The 16,856-nt window shown below is 47.3% G+C and overlaps 1 protein-coding gene across 5 annotated transcripts in view; it reads right to left on the reverse strand.

Annotated features, from left to right (window-relative positions):
• GRN (granulin precursor) overlaps nucleotides 1–16,856 on the reverse strand; it is a 1,937,406-nt gene that overhangs the window by 1,033,394 nt on the left and 887,156 nt on the right. For all 5 annotated transcript variants that reach the window (XM_078645176.1, XM_078645173.1, XM_078645175.1 and 2 more), the window contains one exon: nucleotides 3,661–3,888. In XM_078645176.1, the coding sequence (XP_078501302.1) occupies nucleotides 3,661–3,888 (228 nt within the window). The remainder of the gene's footprint in view (nucleotides 1–3,660; nucleotides 3,889–16,856) is intronic.

The following is a 16,856-nucleotide window of genomic DNA, read 5'->3' on the forward strand; positions in this document are numbered from 1 at the left end:
TGCCAAGGTTTTGGAGGGATCGGTTAGCTTATCTTTCGTTGTAGAGGTCTTTGGGTGGGCCCCGAAGAAGATCGACTCTATTCCAAGCCGGAAGGCTTTACTAGTTGTTTCGGTGCGGAGCATGAAGGCAGGGCGTTGGAAACTATCTCGGTGCCCACCTTGGCCAGAACAGACGGTAGAGGATGGACCGGAGCATTTTAAAGGGGTACTTTTTGGGGCAGAGGAGTATCTTTACTCACGGTACGCTGACTGGGTGTGAGGTCTTCCTCGATGTCGGAGTCTTCCTTGGACACGTAAATTTGTCCTTTCTCCTTTGCCTAGGCTCCATGCGCTTCGAGGGTCTTAGTCGACATCTTCTCCGTACAGGTCTGGAGTGGAGTCCTTATAGTCTTTATGTTGATACCACTTGTCACGTTGTGCCAGACGGTCACAGAGCGTCTTTATCGATCGGAAGGCTTTGCAGTGGTCTTCATTGTGTTCGGGCAATAAGCACAAATTGCACGTCGTGAAGATCGGTGCGGGGGTACTTGGAGTGGCACCCAGGGCAGAATTGGAACGGAGTTCGTTCAATCTACTGCAAATTCGGTTGACGCAGCTAGGTCCAAGGGCCTCGCACAAGGTTTTCAGATCGAAGTTGTGAAATAGATACAATACCTAAAGGCAGGAATACGGGATTGAGAAACAATACAGTGAGGGTAGTGGTTTGCGCACCAAGGGGAACCCAAGAACGGTGTAGAACTGGAGCACATCAATTCATGTCTGAACCCGGTCATGGAAAAAAAAAAACAATAGAGGTGATGCCCATTCATACTATCACCGAAAGGAGGAGTCACCTACCTTATGACTGGAAAGACTTCTTCGAACAAAAACAAAGTGCATACGTCCGGGCCCAACACCAGATGGCGATCTATGCATAGCATGTGATCTACAGCTCGCATGCCTCAAACACAGTATTACATGAACAAAACCACCGAAATCGACCACTTCAAGTAACTATAATTCGTTAAGTAAGCTGTCCAACACAACTTATTCGTTATTATGGAGGTGGTTTTATACAGACCATGATATCCATATACTCTTACCCTCACACAAGTTGTACTTTTGTGGAAAGAAATCGGATACAATTAACAGCAGTAAACAGTGAAAAAGCACAACCCTCTCACATGTCCCCCCCGCTATACACATAAAAGGGGATGGTGCTAGATGAAACTATGGAGTTAGTTGCTTTATCAATAAGGATAATTACATAGGCCTTAAAACTCATACCCCGAGAACAAGGTAAGGAGATGGCCACCATACAACCAGTATCATGGTCTCTTCAATGTTCCGCCCAACTGTTGTGCCAACCTTCGGTAAGGATACTAAACTATATGTGTGCACTCGCATGCAGAGAAAAAAGCAATACTGAGTTTATCAAAGAGCACACTGTACCCATCTAACCTGAGGCAATGGGCAGCATGCCCACTCGCCACTTGGAGATTAGCAACAGGTTTAATTTTCTTCACAGGATAATTTTGTCATCGCACTTTAATGATACACTAGGGAATTTCAACTCCAACATGCAATTGGGGATTCTGGTTTGCCAGGTGACTGCCTGTAACCCTTGCAGACAGGTTTCTTGTTTCACATTACAAGTATAGCCAGACGGACAACAATGCATGTCATCAGAACAGCACACAGCCTAAAGGAGAAGAGTAGCAGTTAAGACAACGATTGTTTACCAACCTAGCCAAAGACATCCTTAGAGCAAACTTGGGACCATAGGGACATTTGTCCACATTTGAATAAAATGAAATAATGTTTTTTCAAAACACTGCCAATGCAAATATTTTATCATAAAAAGTACTAATTAACAATGTCCCTTATAATGTTCAGGACAGAGTGCCTCACTTCACTAGCCACCACCTGCCTGACTTCAGACCAATAGCTTAATTTCAGACTTCCTCCAACCTAGAAGGTTGCTACTCTTAGGATACACGGAGCTTCCTGCAACGTACTAGTAACACATGGGCATGAAAAGCAATAGCAGATCTTGGGCATCAGAGAGCCCTCATTGAAAATTATTCACTTTTATATGGAGGACATTTACTAACAAAAGAAGGTTATTCACCAAACTAAAAATGTAATAAGAGGACAAAAACAATATGTTTAGAAAGTGATAAAGTGCTTTAAAATACTTCAAGTTAATATCTGAACAACTGTTCACAAAGTCGGTACACCTATTACTGACATCTTATTAGCTGCAGATGGCAATGTTCCTCTAGCTCTTCATTACTCAATAAAGAGACATGTTTTCATCTGTATTACACATTGTAATAGATAGGAGCTGCAAGTCTGCAGTTGAAATGTGCAGGATAGAAGGAACACAACAGTATCTACATTTTCAGAGTATGATTTAGTGATGTGTCTGTGGCTTAAGGTTCGAGATTGTGGGATGTACATTAGAATTTCAATATACTTTAAAGTGTGCGGACCTGAAAAGTAAGGCACATAAGACAATATAAGAAAATAAAAATAAAAAAGTAAATTAAGATGCTAGCTATATTTTGGAAAATTTGGATACAAAGATTTTGTGCTCAACATAAGACTAAGAAATACTTAGGCTACTGAGTCTAAAAAAATGAGGTTGCCCCAACTATTGTTTGCCATATTACGCTTGATAAGGTAGCCATGAGAAAGATGCGCTGAAGTCCTCAAGATATCAGAGCACACCAATATAGTGTAATTGGTTACAAGACCGGCAGCAACCTGATAAAAGCCGAAGAGTAAAGGTCAGTTTTAAGTTTACTGACCTTTAAGTTTACTTTTGGGCGACTGTGCAGCTGTAGTTTCAAGGAATCCGAAAAGCAGAGATCATTCACGGTTGCATTTGAGATCCTCTTAATGGTATATAGTAAGTCAACAAAACAATCTCCTCCCTCCTTCATGAGCCTCCAAGAGACAGCCACAGTATGTGCTACTGGGACGTCCATAGCTAAAATCCAATTTGAGGCTTTAAATCAGAAAGCTAGCCAGGCAAGAGAAATGGCAATCCTGTGAACAGTGCCTACATTAGACACACTTGAAGTGTGTAAAAAAAAAAAAAAGGGTGGGATGTTAATAGGCATGAAGATCATAAGAGCAGACAGAAGAGATATGATAGTCTCCTTCATTGAATACAGAGAAGGTGCCACTTGGACCTTTTCAAGAGTGATAACAGACTTCCATTGAAAACAAAGCAAGCAAAAAGCAGGACAGAAATATTGTTAAAATCTAGAGAAGGTCGTGGGGGAAGAGTTAGGAAAAGAATTTTTAAAACACATAATGACCAATCAAGTTCAAGAGCTGAATAATATGGGAAACTAACTGAAGCAATGAGAGCCCATTAGTAAGTGTGCGAATACAAGAACAGATTTGCTATTGCCGGGCAGCTGCTAATGCACAAACAGATGTGTATTCTCTTGAAAAGCGAATGAGCCATTCATTGCTCAGAGTGTGCATGACAGGCTCCAAAACAGTTAAAATGGATCACAACATGAGCACTTCTGCAAGCACATCTGTTAATTAGCAGAAAATACTTTTTGGTCACCATCTCCATGGTAGAATAGCAATTTATTGTAATGGTAACTTTGCACAATGCTATATGCTTCTTCCAACTGTACCTCGAGGATTGTAACTCACCTGAGGGAGGGGGCAGCAGGCCCAATTTCCAGATAAAGTCTTGCAGCACGTTTCACCATTGTTGCAATGGGTCGTATCATTGCACTGCACATCAGAGCTTGGAGGGGATTGCTTTACGAGTACTGCGACCCATGGAATTGACCCATTACTGGTGCTGCACGTTTCATGTTCTGTGTCGCAAGTGGTGCCAGCGGGGCAGCAGTGGATGTGGTCACTGCAGCACACAACCTGAAAGCAGGATGACAAAGTTCAGGGTGAGAGGCCATCCAAACAACAAAGAAGGTGCAACTGGGGAGCCACTATACAAACAAGGTTCAGGTTTCAAACCATACTCTACAACCATGCCAAATACAGATCTAAGACGTCTGCTTACAAGGCACAAGGTCAAAAGCTAGATTTTATTAGGACACATTCAAAGAAAGAATAGTCTATGCAATATAAAGTCTTTCAGACATGGTCTCTTTAATCCATCTAAAAGCCAAAGAGTAAATGCACTTGAAGAATAAGTAACCTATCAAACCGAACTAAATTCGCACAGCGAACACTCAAATACGTAGGCAGTGTCCACAATTCAATAACTCTAAACTCAGACAATCTATAAAACAATAACATGATGTAGGAGGCTGGCTTAGTATATGGTGCATACTTATTGAAGTGAAGCACCCTGCACTAATCCAGACAAACCTTATGGTGATTTTGGTGGCCTTAGACAAAGCTCAGACAGCTCCTAAGTGGTAGCTGCGGAGAGCAGCCTTCACGCTTAGTCCAGAAGGAGCGTATACCAGCTTGACTTTACCAGTACTAATCATAGTGTCTAAACTCAGACAATCTATAAAACAATAACATGATGTAGGAGGCTGGCTTAGTATATGGTGCATACTTATTGAAGTGAAGCACCCTGCACTAATCCAGACAAACCTTATGGTGATTTTGGTGGCCTTAGACAAAGCTCAGACAGCTCCTAAGTGGTAGCTGCGGAGAGCAGCCTTCACGCTTAGTCCAGAAGGAGCGTATACCAGCTTGACTTTACCAGTACTAATCATAGTGTAGGTTAAACGAAAAAGAACCACACAGTGTAGTTATAAAAAATAGTTATTTATTATAAACACTCACTAACGCATTAGTAGATCTCCTACCCTGAGATATAATCACAATAAACATAATACTTCAATATTAAAACAGGTAAGTAGCACAAATAGAAGTGTAATTTAAACTGCGACCAAGTAGACACTGGACACTGTAGACTTAGAAGAGCCGCAGACCCAAGGAACCACCAAAGGCAAGTTCCCAGTAACCCCAGAGGCAGTGTGCAGAGTGGAAACAGTTGCATACTCAATGCAAGTCAAGGGGGAAGACACGGTTGCAGTTGTAAAGAAGGATCCTTCCCAGGGGAACCTGAAGAAACCCAGTGGAAAAGAGAAGGTTGGAGAGTCACCCCATCTGCGGATACCCCAGGAACCAGGATACCTACACCAGGGAAGCCAGGTGCAAAGTGAAGCAGGAAACTGCTGTAGACCACAATGGAGGGTTTCAGTGAAGATGCAGCTGTCAAAGGTCAAAAAGTCCGGTGGAATCAAAGGGTGGATACTTGAAGAGGAGTACCTGTAAGCAGAGGGGAAAAAGTCCATGCCACTCGGGAGTGACCAGGAGGCACTGACGACCAATAAACCGATGATGGAAGATGCTGGAGAGTGGACGGTGACCTTGTTGCTGCAGCTGTGAGTACCAGGTGACACTGTGGAAGACCAGGAGCCGTTCACAAGCTGTCCCAGGTTGGAAGTTGAGAACCAGGGGGTTGGTGTCTGGCAGGAGCAACAAGCCTTGGCAGCAGCAGCAGACGTTGAAAACGAAGAAGATGCAGTGTCAGCAACAGCAAGGTCCAAGGGACTCACCCAGTATAGGAGAGTCAGAGCAGGCCCGAGCAAGCAGGGGAGCCTACTGGAGCCAAAGAAGACCGTATAGAGGATCCAAAGGCCGAAGGCACAGGAGTTGCAAGAGTACCTAGAGCAGCTCACCAATGATGCAGGCCTGTGGTGCAGAGGATGTGGTGAAGACGAAGATCTTAGTAGCAAGAGATAATGGAGGCTGGAGCTTCTTGGAGCCCGAAGATTTCTGGAGCAGAGAGTCAACAAGTTTTTACAAAGGCAATTCGACGCAGTGCAAAGGAGCTGCTGTGTTTCTGGGCCTTTTGAAGTCCCGAGGAAGTCAGGAGCAGCAGACTGGTCATCTTAGTTGTGGTGCCTGCATATGCAGGGGAGTGACTCCATACGCCAACCTAGCACCCTGCCTTCAGGATTGAAAGGCCTGCTTTAGGGGTGACGTATAGGTTTTAAGTGTAGTGATCTCAGATATAAGGAAACTTATATCTGCAGTGAGTGGTGCTAGCACCAGCTCACACAGGATGCATTTGCAGGCCTGCAGTCATAGGTTGAGTGGTCTCTCATGGGTGGCACAATACATGCTCCAGTCCATGGGAGCCCCTGGTGTACCTATGCCCTGGGTATCCATTAGTAGCATATACTAGAGACTTAGAAGTGTACACCTGTAGCCAATTAGGAAGGTACCAAAGTATTTATCAGTCAAATTTAGGGACAAAGCACAGTGACTGGGGTCCTGATTGGAAGGATCCCAGTCAGACTAACCCAAAATCACAGATAAGCAAAAAGTGGGGTTAGAAGGATCCTACATATTGTCTTTTATGGCCTTCTGGATATTTTTTTCATATTCTCATTCTGAAGACTTATGCAGAACTATTTGGTTTAGGGAATGAAAGTACAAAACGCATGTAGGCAACTCAACTCCAAGGATAATAGATCACATATTACAGTACTCTGCACAGTTTAGTAAAGCAATGCTATCATTCCATTAATTGTACATCTTCTGAACAGTCTTGTGTTCTTTCCGCTAATAAGTTCACCATTAATGCAGCCCACTGAGGATACTCCAGTTTCATTACTGATATTCATCAGAATTGAGTTTAGTGACTACTGTTCCTCCTATCCGGGCTACAGGAGACTGGCAGAGGAAAATTGTGATCTACGGTCGGGTCACAGGCTTCCTAGCTGTTCCTTTAGGCATTTGCTTACACGGAGTTGGGGAGGCATAGACGGGTTGGTCTCCTAACTCACCCATTGTAAATGATTGTGCAGCTGCACATAACTGGGATGCTTTGCCATAATATAACGTGGACAGGCACAGAGGTTGCCTATGACATTTGACATGCATGTATGGCTTTACAGTGTGTACATGGATGCTGGAGTCCACTTGACTCCACGTGTGTGTTCTGTAAACATGGTCTCGATTTAGCAGGCTTGAATTGTCATGCCAGATATACCAACCTCCCATCAGATCTACTGAGCCGTTCTCTGAAATCAGAAAAGCCTGATAAGTTAGGTGACATAGCCCAACCAGTTCATTAAAACTCATCTCTTCTGTAGCTCCATATTCCCCAGGAATTCAGCCCTGTAAATTTGAAGAGTGCTTGCAGACAGAGGTCTTCTTCCCCTTTGTACCCCATTTCTCATGATGACACCATTTCTATTTCAGTTCTTTTAAATCCACCTCTACCTATGACCCTGGTCGTCCTGGCCTTCTGACATTATTGGCCTTAGCACTAGCTTCCCATCTCAGACACGCTATTAACAGTCCCTTGAGCACCGGGATAGTCACAGACTTCTACAAATAAGGTATTATCTCTCCAGTGCTCAAATGGTATGAATGGATCCTAAAAAGATCAAAGCGGATTTGTTGGTCAGTGAATGGGAGGAAACTCACTTTTTAGACCAGACAATTTAGATTAAGCAGGCCACAAGACTGAGCCCTTTTGATAGTAGCCCTTGATTTCCTGGGCACCACGTTGGATCGAGTCTATGCTCGGGACTACTGTAGTTCGGTTTATCTAAGGCCTTTGACCAGGCTGACCATTCCATTCTTGTCAACCGTCTCAAGGGATCAAGTCTTGGCACACAGCTCTTTACCGGTCTCTGCTACTTTTCTGCTCAAAGAAATTCCCAAAAAAACATGAAACCCCCATCACCAATTCTTTTAACACAACTTCAGCCACTAGGCCAACTGATTAAAAAGTATCATTTTCAAGTGCTATCCAATGCAGAGGGCACCCAAATTTGTAACCGGTTATCTGCAGACTCAGCTCCTCTTCTTCGAGAACGTCTGCTGTCTGTACAAGACTGGATGGTAGCCAACTTTCTTAAACTGAATGGGGACAGAACCAACATTTTAGACACGAAGCAGTTCTAAATGGGAACTGGTCTAGTTACCTTTGGACCCCATTCATGGGTGTTCTTCCTCTTTCACTGGGGAAGTGAAAAAGGAATAATTTACCTGGAACTCCAGTTCTCTCATAGGGGAATCTCCATTTTAAAGATTTTGCCCCCTTTTTTGTAAGTACAATCTGAAGAATTTCTCCACTATAGCTTGTAGTTATACGCTGCATAGTGTACACTGTGTTTGCAGGCTTTGCTGAAGAAGGGCAAACATCTACACTTAAGCTATTATATGAAAAGTGCTCTGGGATGCTCACACATTGGCAGGACTATTCAAAAGCTTTTGACTATCAATGGAGATACCCTATGGGAGAATCTAGGTTTCTCTACTGATCAAAGCCTTTCCTTCAATACACAGATTCTCCAAAACTGGGCTTCTTTCGCCATTCCAAAAACCTTGTAAATCTTCTTTCTACCAGAGTAACTGGGCCAGTGTGGCTCGTGCCACCATCCTATCCCTGCTGGATTACCAACATGTCCTATATCTGGATTTACAAGATGATCAACTATGAAATCTTCAGGGAGCAGAGCTTGCCTCGCATTAAGAAGTCTGCCTGTTAGGCAAGCTGCTTTGGCCGTTTGCAGAACCCTGCACCAACGTGCATGTTGACACACACCTGCTCACTGCCTTGTGTCCTGGACCCCTGTTTATCCTGAGGAACTACCGGAATGGGTGTACGGTGGCTCCTGTGGCATAGCCGGTGATTGCGGCCCTCCTGTGGTGTGAGACTCTGCGACACATGCTTTCCTTGCCAAGCACAGGCGGTGGACCTCAACAACTGGTGGGCGCTTTTTGACACATCTGGGCCCTCCTGCATTCCTTGGGAGTGGTCGTCCTGCCTGGGCCTTTGAAGCAGAGCTCTGTGCAGTGGCACCAGAGGGGGGGGCTTGGCCCGTTACAGGAAACCAGTATTGTCTGCTGCCTACCTCCTGTTGCTGCAGATGGCGTTCTGTGTCCCGGAGCCCTGTGGAGGGTGCTGGCCCAGTGGCCAGTGTGGGGCTTCCAATCCTATTGGTACACCACCTGGAGGCAGGGATCCAGATGAAGCCTAAGATCTGTGACTAGCGCTGCGGTTACTGGGCCCATTGAGTCAGAGACAGGAGCTCATGCTGCCCTTTGGCCTTGGTCTGACTAGTGAGGTGAACTACGATAAGGGCCCTTAGGTCCTGGGGGCTAATTTCTATATACATCCTGCTGATGTATGCAGAGGCAGGGCCTGGCTCGGTGCCTGAGAAAGTTTTTCCACTAAGGGCTGCTAGATCTCAGAGCTGTGCCATGCCCCTGTGCCCTATGTTAGAGGGCTCCTGTGATACTGGATTGCAGCCTCCATAGAGGATACAGCTAGTAAGGTCCTAATGTCAGTGGCATTTTGTATCTGCTCTGCCCTCACTGCTGCTATATTGGTGGAGTCCCCCACTACTTCGATGCTCCTTTCTGTGGTCCTTGAAGTGACTGGCTGCAGTGGTCGCTGTGGACATTGAGGGTGCTAGTCCCTAGACCTGACCCACCTGAATTGTACTGTTGTGCAAGGGGGCAGAGAAAGCCCCTGCTCATACCTCGTGCTGCTACTAGGATTGGGGTGTGAACTGTGGCACTTCTAGCTGCTCACCTGAAACCCAGTTATCCTCCGATTGCACATTTATTTTCCATGCCAGCACAGGATCACAAAGTGTACATCAATATGGGTAAGGCTGATAAGAATGTAAACTGCAGTTCGAACAGAGGAAGACCCCTAAGCAGCGTAAAAAAGGAACAGCAGCCTGGAGCTAGGCAAAGATAACTTGTGGTTTGACATGGGCAGGGATTTGCGACAAATTTAAACTGCTAAGCAGCACAGCCTTACAAAGATAGATGGGAATATTGACGCTCTTACATATCCCATGGACAGGATGTCAGAGCGCATAGATAAACATGCAGAGCATCTAGATAGGGTTGAGACACTAGTGTGGGAGGATGAGGAGGTTGCATTGTTGGAGACACAGAAGCAGCTGAAAAGACATTATCGACAATGCAGGCCAAGTCGGAGGATTTGGAGGCCCGCTCAAGGCGGAATAACCTCCATATCATAGAACTAGCTGACACCATAATTCTGTGCATTATAGAGACCTTTGTGGAAAAGCTCCTATTAGTACTCCCAGGGAACGAGACATTCTTTATCTTCATTGTGGAGCATGCCCATAGGTCGCTGGCCCCGTGAAAGGCACCTGGAGCTAGGCTCATCCCTATTATTGCAAAATTGCTTAATTATCAGGATGCAGCTCTGCATCGCTCTAGAGAATTACAAACTCTACAATATGAGGGTGCTGAACATTATATCTTTATGGATTTTACACCACAGGTCCAGGAGGCACAGCGACAGCTTCTCCCAGCTAAAAGGAAATGGCAAGAACTGAAAATGGTCTATGCTATGCTCTACGCTGCTCGCCAATGGGTGTCTAAGGAAATACAAAGATCTTTGGCAATCCTAAGAGATTGCAAAAATTCCTCAAGCAACATGAGCAGGTGAGCAATAGACACAGATCCTAGAGGGCTGATGACAAGGATTCTGGAACCATTTCTAATTTAGATTAACCTTGTTGATGCAGATTTAGTTTTAGTATCCTCTGCGTGCCAGAAAGCTTAAGATCTTACTTATGCTTTAATAATATGGTCCATAAAAATGATCTTAGAGATGTCCCGATTCATAAATGTTAGATGGATAGCATTTTATCGCAAACATGCTGTTTGGATCACAGGCAAGATATCAGGGTTGGGTGGTATTTTTCAAATGTTTACAGCACAATTATGTTATGTTATGTTATAATTGTTTTATATAGCGCACGGCTACTCAAAGAGTGTCCCGGCGCTTTTCACTACATACCTGAAAACACAACACAGTTAAAAAGAACAGAGCAGAAATGGAAAAACAGGGGGATACAAACTCGCCTAAGAAACCAAAGCTAAGTAGAAAAAAGCCATGTTTTGAGGCCCTTCCTGAACATCAGTAAGTTGGATGTGCTGCGCAAAGCCAGTGGTAAAGAGTTCCAGAGCTGGGGCGCCAACAGTCTGAAAGAGCGGCCACGTATGCGAGCCCTCTTAATCCGAGGGACTGCCGCAAGAAACAAAGATCCAGACCTCAGAGATCTTGTAGGGTGATAGAAAGCTACCCTTTTTCTGAGGTATTTGGCTCCTGACACATAAAGAGCTTTATGAGCCAGGGTCAGGGCCTTAAAAGTTATCCGCTTCCGGATAGGGAGCCAGTGAAGAGCCTGCAGGAGACCAGAAGTTCGAGCCCGGCCTGACAGACCAAAGATGGCCCGAGCTGCCGAATTCTGGACCACCTGCAGTCGTTGTAGCAGATACTCCGGTAGGCCAAGATACAGGATGTTGGCGTAATCTAGTCTAGAACCGATTATCGCCTGTACCGTTACCTTCCTGTGGTCTTCTGATAGAATGGGAAGAAACTTGCGAAGCATCCGAAGCAAACCGAAACAGGTGCCAGTGAGACCGATTACCTGAGAACGCAAAGACAGGTCCTTATCGATCTTAATACCCAGGTTCTTGGCCACCTGGGATGAACCTGAAGGTGGAAACATGTTCTCCGGCCACCATTCCTGCCACTCAGGATCCGAGCTGCATCCGAAAAAGAGTACCTCAGATTTATCCGAGTTGCACTTGAGGCCGTTAAGATGGAACCAGTTAAAAACGGCCCCAAGGCAACCCTGGATACTCTCTCCGTCGAACTCCACACCCTTTGGGCATGTGAAGAGGAGCTGGGTATCATCGGCGTAGGACACGATCTGAGCCCCGAAAGACTCCGCCAGTGCCGCCAGAGGAGTCATGAAGATGTTAAAGAGCGTCGGGCTCAATACTGAGCCCTGAGGGACTCCGACACCCAATGGCGGCATCTCAGCGGAGCCAGAGGAGGCCCAGACCGGTTGTCGGCGGTCAGCAAGGAAAGATCGAAACCAGCTGAACACCGTCCCCCTCAGACCGATCTTATAAAGTCTGGCTAGAAGACCCTCATGAGGGACGGTGTCGAAGGCCACCGACAGGTCGAGCATCACTAGCATCGCCTTGCCGCCTGAATCCAGCACCTCCTTAATAGCCTCCGAGACTTCCAAAAGCGCCGTCTCAGTGCTTAGATTCGTACGGAAGCCAGATTGAGAAGGGTGGAGTAAATCATGCGCTTCCAGGTACTCAGAGAGCACCTTATGCACGTGCTTCTCGAGGATCTTAGTGAAGGCAGGCAAGAGCGAAATTGGCCTATAATTGGCCAAAACCTCCGTGTCCAAACCAGGCTTTTTGAGCAGAGGTATAATCATTGCCTGCTTCCAGAGCTGGGGGACTACACCCTCACTGAGGGAGCAGTTCAGAAGAGGGTTGACAATGGGATTGATAATTCCTGCCATTTTAGCCAAGAATTTGGCCGGGCATGCATCACGAGGGGAACCCGATTTGAGGCCGGCCAGCAGGTCTAATGATGCAGAGGCAAGGAGTGGTGGAAAATCTGTCAGCATGAGGGGCTGCATGTACAAAAACCAGCATTGGTGCGCTGGTTATTGTACATGCAGCCCCTCAGTGACTGTTAGGGGGGAGACTGGTGGGTGATTGGTGGGTGTAGGAAGCGGACTCTGTATATACGTTATCAAAAAGATCTGGTGTGCACAGTCAAGTAAGTCCCCAAAGGTATAGAAGAGGATAAAGTAGATAATACCTTGCTCTTAACTTAGAGATAGCTGGGCTGATCAGTTAGGCTTATCAGAGGGTAGTGTGAATGTATTTAGTGCACATACTCATACAAGGCAGTAACACATACTCAATGACTACCTCCTAGCCACTGTTTGCAAAAATATTACTTTAGTTACTTTTATTTTAGGAACCAAGTGAAAACTCAGTTACAGGTAAGTAGACTTTTCAGTAATCCAATACTTTCTATATACAGTTGAAAAATGTTTGTATAAGCATTAGGAATACTTTGCTGGTGCATGAAATATTTTTCAGTGTCAAGAAGATACTTTGTTTTCCGGATCAACACTTGGTGCAATACAGAGAAAAGACCAATGCAATCCTAGGGGAGGAAAGACAGGTAAGTAACTTACAGATAAGTACTCGACTTTCAGGTTCAGTCTCTGGGTTGTAGAAACACAGGGCCAGGAATAGGAAGAAACCTGGAGTGCACCCTCAGCGGCAGCCAGGTACAGAGGTCAAAGGTGGTTCCAGGTGCCAAAAGGCTATGTCTATGGAGAAAGGGGGCTCAGCAGAGTACCGGTTACAGGAAAAGACCGGCGGTTTTAGGGCAAGGACGAAAAAAAAATGGGGCCACATTTTGGCACTAGAAGTTCAGCTCACCTCCAGCGGCACACAGCCGGTTGGGCACCCCAAGGCCTGGGTAATGCAGGTGCAGGGGTATCTTTCGGCATTGGGTTTCTTTCATCGGATCCGGTTGAGGGGGACAATTCAGAATGAGGCTGCAGGCGTCATGGCGAAGCTCGGGAGAGGCCGTCCAAAGCTGGATTCCAGGTCAGGATCCCCAGGCCATTAGGACTAGGGCTTAGGGTGACGGGTGCAGAGTAGTGAGGACTTGCAGTTCCAGGAGGCACTGCAGTGCTTGTTGGAGGTTGCTTTTGCTTGCTAAATCCGGTGTCCATGGGAGACAGTCCTATTGAAGGCAGCTCAGATCTCTGCAGTTGCTGACCACTAGAGACACCTATTTCTTTGAGCAGGGTCGCTGGAGGAGGAGACAGGCCGGTGAGGCTGGGGCCAAGTGAGTAGTCTTCACTCGTGGAATACCTGGTGTGTGTTGCTGCTGTTTGCTGCTTGGGAAGGCTCCCTGTCTACGGCTCGCGGTACCCGCTTCGCGGGTCCCGCTTCGGACCTCTCTCGTTGGTTGGCGCTTCGGTGGGGGCTGAAAGGCTGCAGGGCTGCGAGCGGAACCCGGGACTCATTCTCCCAAGAGTCCCGGTGTAAACGGCCGCACCACCTGGCCCCGCTCTCCCTGACCGCCCCGCCCCACCTCCTCCAACAGAAAAGAGGGAAGGACCCTGCACTGCGTGGGACACTCGTGGAATACCTGGTGTGTGTTGCTGCTGTTTGCTGCTTGGGAAGGCTCCCTGTCTACGGCTCGCGGTACCCGCTTCGCGGGTCCCGCTTCGGACCTCTCTCGTTGGTTGGCGCTTCGGTGGGGGCTGAAAGGCTGCAGGGCTGCGAGCGGAACCCGGGACTCATTCTCCCAAGAGTCCCGGTGTAAACGGCCGCACCACCTGGCCCCGCTCTCCCTGACCGCCCCGCCCCACCTCCTCCAACAGAAAAGAGGGAAGGACCCTGCACTGCGTGGGACACTCGTGGAATACCTGGTGTGTGTTGCTGCTGTTTGCTGCTTGGGAAGGCTCCCTGTCTACGGCTCGCGGTACCCGCTTCGCGGGTCCCGCTTCGGACCTCTCTCGTTGGTTGGCGCTTCGGTGGGGGCTGAAAGGCTGCAGGGCTGCGAGCGGAACCCGGGACTCATTCTCCCAAGAGTCCCGGTGTAAACGGCCGCACCACCTGGCCCCGCTCTCCCTGACCGCCCCGCCCCACCTCCTCCAACAGAAAAGAGGGAAGGACCCTGCACTGCGTGGGACACTCGTGGAATACCTGGTGTGTGTTGCTGCTGTTTGCTGCTTGGGAAGGCTCCCTGTCTACGGCTCGCGGTACCCGCTTCGCGGGTCCCGCTTCGGACCTCTCTCGTTGGTTGGCGCTTCGGTGGGGGCTGAAAGGCTGCAGGGCTGCGAGCGGAACCCGGGACTCATTCTCCCAAGAGTCCCGGTGTAAACGGCCGCACCACCTGGCCCCGCTCTCCCTGACCACCCCGCCCCACCTCCTCCAACCCCGCCCATTGACTTAGAACATACAAATACGGACACCAAACGCCGCGCGGGAGCGCGCGCGGGAGCGACCGGGGCGAAGACCGGGCAAAGAGCGGGCCGTTTGAGGCCGTTCGAGGACGGCAGAGGACGGCCCCCGGCCCAAAAGCTCTGGTCCGCCGTGTGGTTATAGTAAGATTGGTTGAAGTGTACCAGGTGGGGGTTTTGGGTTCCTGTATATTGGTATCGTCCATCAGGGTGGCCTATCCAGCCTATCCAGTTTTTCATTACATCTGTATAAAGATTGTTACTAGGTTTTCCTATAGAAGCTGGGACGTATTCCGATATCATGGTTTTGAGATCCGGTAAAACACGTAATGTTCAAATCCAAACCCCAACTGGTGTGGTTTCTGGCCCACTAGACGCTTTCATTACGCGAGCCTCGGGCACCCTGGAAAAAGAAATTGCAATGTTGGAAAAGCGTCTTTCCTTAGATCTAGTTAGTGGAAAACGCTCTTCTATAGGTAGATTGGCCAAGGTTCCTAGCCCCGTACCACCAGCTCACACACACGCAGCTTTTAATTGCATGCACCTAGACACCACGGAAGCTATTGTCCATATGGATAGCGAGGAACTTAATCCTCCTGATCACACCACACTTTTCCCCAAACATCCCCTGGATGACCCTGAAGTAACAGGAGAAAATGATACTCAGGATAGCTATTCGACTAATTTAAGTTTTGACTCGGCTGATTCAATCCCTGATATATCCAAAGCAGATTCTAATACACCAGTCCACACAGATTCTAAAGACATAAACAAGGGTTCTAGGAAAAGAAAACAAGACTCCAGTTACAAGGGAGGGAGAGAATGCAAGATGCCGAAATTAAAAGATCCCGTTGGTATTCGTAAACCAGGCACAGGGCACCCAAGTGGAACTCAATGCACAAATACACTGCCTAACACTCTATGCCCCTCCCTTGTTTCTCTAGGTTCCTCAAACCCCTGTCCAACATGTCTGAGCAGTGATGAATCCCTGCTGGCAAAGATGGAGGTCTTAATGAAAAACCTCCTATCACCTGTTTTGGAGAGGACTAGATTAATGTTATCGCAAATAAATTCTTTAGAGGCCGTAGTTAATGCGAACTCTGCAATACTATTGTCCTTATCGGACATAGATTCTGGTTTGGCCAAACATATCCATCCATCTCTGGCCCCAAAAACAATCTTGATTTCACCGAGCCTAGCTAATAACAATCATAATCCATCAGGACTAGCAACGGATAACCCTAGCTTAAATAAAGGGAGTGCCCATAAAAATTCTCCAAACAAGGTACTAAAGGCTGCTCCCCATCACCCTCAAAAGCCAAAGCCTACGAACAAAACACCCACTAGACAGCAACCAACTAAATTACCCGCTCAGGTAAAACCCAATCCCACCACTCAGAGTTTCCCACCCCACAGGCCCCGTATTAATCCCCAAAATGCCCCAAATCCCCTGGCAAGGAAGCATTCCAGACATCCCACGCCGCGGGTTGACATCCCCATAGAGGCAACACCTTATACTATGGTGCTGACTGGCGTTGCCCCATTGCCATCGGGTAACAGGGAGACCCATGAAGACCTACGAAATAAGGTTACTTTTTGGCTGAACAAAAATAGACCTTTGCCCCCATCTTCGCCAACAGAAATCTTATTTGTAAGGAGGGTCGACTGGGTGGGCCAGAGTCCTAAGGACTTGGAGGGTGATTGTATTTTAATATCGTTTAGGGACCCATGGGTGGTGGACACAATTTGCCGTGAAGCCAGGTTTGCCAGACAGGGGGACGTCCAAACCCTTGACCTTTCTTATTTCTATCCACAACGACAGGCTCTCTCCCAAAAAGCCCCGAGACAGGGACGATCCATTGTTATGAATAACCCCAGGACACTACACCTACCAATCTTTCCACCTTTATTCAACCGCTTTGGTCCCCTGTCCGATCTGGAGGCAATTGATTGACTCCGTAAACCACCCCAAACCTCGGAATCTGTAGATAAAGTCGACTCTGGGGAAGGGGGTAAGAGGCAGGGCCTGGTGCCTACTCAATT

The sequence above is a fragment of the Lissotriton helveticus genome, chromosome 5_1 (genome assembly GCF_964261635.1).
Source record: "Lissotriton helveticus chromosome 5_1, aLisHel1.1, whole genome shotgun sequence".
Classification (NCBI taxonomy): domain Eukaryota; kingdom Metazoa; phylum Chordata; class Amphibia; order Caudata; family Salamandridae; genus Lissotriton; species Lissotriton helveticus.